The sequence below is a fragment of the Alligator sinensis genome, unplaced genomic scaffold, assembly GCF_000455745.1.
Source record: "Alligator sinensis unplaced genomic scaffold, ASM45574v1 scaffold1457_1, whole genome shotgun sequence".
NCBI lineage: Eukaryota > Metazoa > Chordata > Crocodylia > Alligatoridae > Alligator > Alligator sinensis.
The window spans coordinates 599,925-605,475 of NW_005842845.1; the positions used below are offsets into that span (position 1 = coordinate 599,925).

The 5,551-nt window shown below is 54.8% G+C and overlaps 1 protein-coding gene across 1 annotated transcript in view; it reads left to right on the forward strand.

Moving 5' to 3' along the window:
- The first annotated feature begins 4 nt into the window (after positions 1 to 4).
- The window catches only part of MYO1F (myosin IF), a 28,494-nt gene continuing 22,947 nt past the window's right edge, over positions 5 to 5,551 (forward strand). Inside the window, exon 1 of the mRNA XM_006035497.1 lies at positions 5 to 82. Within this exon, the coding sequence (XP_006035559.1) occupies positions 5 to 82 (78 nt within the window). The remainder of the gene's footprint in view (positions 83 to 5,551) is intronic.

A 5,551-nucleotide genomic window follows, 5' to 3' on the forward strand; every position in this document is an offset into this window, starting at 1 on the left:
CGACATGGTTCTTCTCTCCAAGATCTCGGAGGACTCCATCGTGGAAAACCTTAAAAAGCGCTTCATGGATGACTACATCTTTGTATCCTTTCCAGGGGCTGTGCCGGGGCACTGGGGCAGAAACCAAGAGAGGCCAGATCAGGAGCACTGCTGAGAGCCTTTCAGTGAAACAGCTTAAGCTGGGGCCTGCTCTGGCCACCCCAGGGCTGCCCTCTCCAATAGTCCCTGGTTGTCCTGTTGTCATAGAAGGTGTCAGGATATTTCCGGTGATGCACTGAGCACGGCTGTGGAAGACTGCACTGTCCTCAGCAAAGGATTCAGGCACTGGCAGACACTGCAGTGAAAGCAGATGTCTCAGACTTGACCGCGGATGCTTTTCCCATTGGAAGGCCTGAGAAGCGACCACCCTGGGTATCTAAAAGGCTGAATCAGGAGGTACAAAGTCTTCCTGGGACACCAAGAGCAGGATTTTCAGACCTCAGCTCCCCTTTGGGCAGCAAAACCAGCAGCTGGATCATTGCCCAGCCGGGATGCTGAGCTCTTCTGAAAATCTGACCCTTAGGCTCAGGGATCAGGCCATGTACCACCGGAAAAGTCATTTCCCCCAGGGCCATGATAATCTGGCCCTTTGTAACTCTCCTTCTGCTCCAGCAGCACCTCTGCTTGGGAGAACAAAGATCATCCGCAGCCAGGGTATTTTAGGACCATTTATTATCCGTGTTGCTCTTGACCGGTCCTTACCCCATAAGAGGCCTCCTTACTGTAGGGAACAGAAACATTGATCTCATCGAAAAGCAGAGTTCATTCTCAAGGAACTCTCTGATTTTCTGGCAAAACAAGTTGGCACAAATGCAAAATGGGATTATTTAAATTAGGGTTGCAATGCCCCCCTTCTCAAATCCTTTGTAGCCCCCTTCTCTTCCTTGTGCACTCGCTGGTTGGCCTGTATCTGCCACGATGCATCACTTTCTAACCTGGAGTATTGTAGGCACACCTGGCTGTGGTGCGTCTTGGGAGATATAGTCTGGCCACAGAGCCTGGCTTACAGATGGGAATGGGAACATGGGACATCTGAACTACAGCCCCCAGCAGACACGGGGGTGGCAGGTTGATTCAAACTCCTCCATTTTTGTGATAAAATTCCAATTTTTCCAGTGGCAAGCAGACTTGTCACCAAACCCTGCTTTGTCAAATGCCTGTTTTTACATCTGAAAAATAGTTGTGTCGGAAAATTGTGGCCAGTCCTGGTGACAGCCTCTAGCTTTTGGTCTAACCAACCAGCCTCAGGATGTTTTTCGTGTGATAAAGGGAAAAACAGACATCAGTTCTCCCTGGGCATTTTGGAGGCTGACTTTGAGGCCTGGCTGGTTTCCAGCTGGGGTTGCTTTGCTGCGGGAAGTAGTGGCACTTCGCAAGGAGAAAGGCTGAGGGACAGGAGAATCCAAAACCTGCAACCAAAATCCTGGATTCATGCAACTTCTGGAAAAGGATTTGGATGCAGTCCTTCTGGAAGTGAGCTCCAGAGGCAAGGTCTGGTTCCCGCTTTCCAGGTACTCCTTCCTCCCCATAGAGAGAAGCGGCATAACCCCTGAAACAGAGCACACGAGAGAGCCGTCTTCTGAGATCCCAGGGCATAGACCCTCGAGGCCTGCGCAGTGATCTGCCCCGGGAATTGCCACCTGGATGGGAATATGGAGCAGGCCAGTACGTGCTCCCACGTCCCTGTCCTACCTGGATTCTTACCAGCTGCATTTTACCTTATTCAGATACTGAAACTACACTGGGCAGTTTCGCTTCCTGGATCTCAGGCAGTTATTTGGGGGTTTTCTGGGTTTGAGTGCAACACAGGAAGAGTGACAGCTTTCCATTGAGGGCCTCTTTAAATTTGTGCCAGCATTCGGCTGTGAGCCCTGTTGTGGGCTGTCTTGCAACCGAGTGAGTATTCATCCCTGTTTCGAGTGGGTGTAAAGTGTCTCGCTCTCCCTTGACAGGATGAACAACTGCACAAAGTGAAGCCGGGACAAAGCATGTCCTTTCACTGTTGATCTGTGAAGCCTTTTCTTTGGTTATACGGGATGTGCATTTTGGGCCCCTGGTGCACCAGGGCAGATAGGCTGCAGGGATCAGCCAGTGCCTCCGCAGGGTGATCACTGCGGGGTGGGGGGCATGGAATTGCAGGGTTAAGGCATATGACAGTGCTGTGTCTAGTGCCCTAGGGACAGAGCGGAGAAGCCTTGCCTGGAATGAAGGAATAGCAAGTGAACCTCAAACGGAGCAACCGCGGTTCCCATTGACCTGGCACATAAGGCTGGCAGCCAGCTCTGGGGCAGAGAGTGTGCGGCATGCGAACCAGAAGAGAAAGAGGGGACTTGGCAAGGTTGTGGGTCATCTGGGTGCAGGTCTGCCAAAGCAGCCTGCCCCGCTGCCGGTCCCAGCCCTGAGTCCTTACAGCAGCCCAGGCTCTGCCCTTTAGCATCCTTTGCTTTCTAGTCCTTCCACCGAGCTGCTTCTGCAGTGCCCCCAGTAATGCTCATGTGCTCTTCCCTCCTGCCCTGCAGCACTCCCAGGTAGTCCAGCCCAGGTCCCCACTGCACCCCAACACTTGACCTGCTTTGGTCTGGTCGGGTCCCTGCCTCCTGCAGCAGAGGCAGGCGGGTTTTTTGAGGACATCTGCACCAAAAGCCCATGCTGCAGCGCAGAAATGACTCCGGGTTCTTAGTACAGAAGTGATCCTGTTTACCCCTGTTCATTGTGATTCGAGTCTCGCGCGCTTCTCTCGCACTGCTCCATGCCAGGGCAGGGAGAAGGCGTCTGGGCAGAGCGCACCATGCACTCCCCTGGCAGTTCCCTGTGAGAGGCTGCATGCCGAAGCCACTTGCTATGGGGCTGCAGCCCAGACATGGGTGTGAGTCCTGCTGGTATCGGGGGGCTATGCTGCCGGGAGCTTGCTGCAGTTGCAGGTGGAGAAGACAGTCAGCGCAACGCTGCGGCTTCACCTGCTCACCAGACCGAGAAGCTAAATAAACCTCCTGTGACCTTGCACTGTACTTTTCGCTGACCGTGGCCGCAGAAGTGTGACAGAGAGGAAAGCCAGCACACGGACAAGGGTCCATAGCATCCTATGGGCTCTCCAGACATCGCCTGCTCCCTGATCCCTTCCTGCCGGGAGATGGCCGGCTGGGAGCAGAGAGAGCCTGCTGGGCACAGGGTTCCCTGGCTGGGGATAATGCTGGCCTGAAAGCTGGTGGTGAGAACACAAGCCACCGCCAGTCCCAAGGAAGATGAGGACGGTGGAGACTAGAGCAGCCATTCGCACGGCTGTGGTGCACTGTGGTTTGCACGGAAGGCAAAGCTGTGTCCTTACAAGGCGAGGCAGTGACATAGACTCCTCCTGCTTCATGCATCCTGCAGCCTTGTCGCTTCTCTGGGGCTGTGGGGAGTGTTTTTTTGAACAGGAAAAAACACAAAAATAGAAACCTGCATCTTCCCTTTTCTTCTGCTGCTGTGCGAAGGGGCCCTGAGTCCAGCAGAGCACGTATGCATGCAGCAAGTAGTACCCCACCCCTGCTAGCCTGTCCTCCCATACTGTTGCCAGATGGATCCCCTGGCTGGCAGGGGAGTGCCGCCCCACCTTCCTGCTCCAGGGACCCGCTCGCTTCTGCAGGCTCAATTGGACACCAAGGGTCCACCTGCTTGGTCGGCACTGCCATGGCAGGGAAGTCCAGCTCAGAAAGTGCAGCGACCTGGAGCTCTGCAGACACCTTCCCATCCCCCATCCCCTTCCTCTCTCCCAGTTCCCCCCATAATCTTTGGCATAACCTGCATCTGCCCTTTCATCTCGTCCTGGATCCGACTGGGGCGCTGCTGGAGAAGACTGGAGCTCTCTCCGCAGCCGTGCACTTGGCTTACTGAAGAAGGGAGTCACTGCATCAAAAGGAGATGACTCAAGACCTATGGATACACAGAGCAGAGCTTGCTGGTGCTGTGTCTTCCGTGTATCAGGCCCTGGTTGGTGTAAGCAAGCTAGCTCTGCAGCACTGCTGATTTATACCAGGCCAGGTATAAAGTCACTTAAAGGTGTCTTCAGGTTTATCCCTGATACATGCCCGGATGCCGAGCAATTGGGCTCGGGCAGGCAGTGCTCCTGCGGATGGGTCTGCCTGGAACAGGAGGAGATTGCAGCTTGCTGTCAGAGAGGCAGGTCAAGAAGAGCACTTCAGAGACATCAGGAAGCTGTGGCGAAAAGTGTGAAAAGCAGAGTACGCCGACCAGCATGGAGATGACCTGCCGCTTCAGCTGCTAGCGCCGGCCCCCGGGACTCCTGCAACACTGGAGCGGCCCCACGTCGAGGGGAAGGGGGAGACGACGACGGCTTATAGCAAGCTCTGGAGCGTCAGTCTCCGAGCATCCAGGTTGCAATCATGAAGCCGTGCTCCTTTTTGCAGAGCTGTTTTGAGGACTGGGGAGCACGGCTGATCCGCCACATCAAAGCCATGCTGGCAACACCCAGCAGAAGCAGTTGCAATTTCCTGATCTCCACCACCGAGCCCTCAAGCTAAGAGCGGCGAGGTGAACGGCTTGTTTCTCTTGCCACGTACTCTGCCACGCAGGGAGGGGCCTGGCTAGGAGGGCATCTTGGGTATGTGCGAGCGGGGTCGCCCCTGCCCCAGGGTGCAGAGGGCAGTCCTGGTTCTCCAGGGTGCATTTTGCAATGTCCAAGGCTGGGGCTCTCACATTTGTCTTCGGTCAAAGAAAAACCTTGTGATGCATCATCAAGAGAGGACGTGGGGAGAGAGGAGCCGACGTACCCTGGAATACACCACCGGCCGACGGTAGGCTGTGCCCAGCCTCCTGTTGCATCCTCCTATCGGTCCGTCCAGTCGTTTCTTCCTCCCATCCAGAATCAGAGCCACGGTCTGGCCCCTGGACGTGAGAAGCTCACAACGTAGCGCGTCCATGGGGTGACAGCGTGTGACTGCAGCATGGTGCAGGATCACAACATGACTTCCCTGTTTGCAGGACCTGGCTTTGAACCTGCCGGGACAGCCACAGCACGTGCCCATCCGAGGCCACAAAACGCCAAATTTGCAGCAGTGTTTGGTGTCGGCAAGCATCACAGCAGCTGGATTTAGAGAGTTCAGTTGCTCAGTACGGCTTGAGGTCTGGCCCTTAGGAGGTGCCACCCTGGGAGCTGAACGTTTGAGAATTTGGCCCGTAGGTCTGAATTTCCTTCTGTGTTTTGAAACCATCCCAAATGAAAGTTACATTTCCCCAAACTTTCCTCAGCTTCCATAAAGCCAGTAAGCCCCCTCCATAACCCAGTATCACCCTCGCAGGAGAGTTGTGCCCTCCGATATCCCCAGCTCTGTGCTTCAGTTGTGAGCCATTGGCAAGGGGGCAAAACTGTGTGTTATACCTGCTTTTGCCTCTCGGCTTCTCAAAGTTCATCTGCGCTATGTCTTGACTGGCCCCTTCCTGTGGGATGGGAACTGTTATGATAGATTCAGGGAAGCAGAGAGCCTAGAAAAGTCCCAATAGCCACCTATGCCGC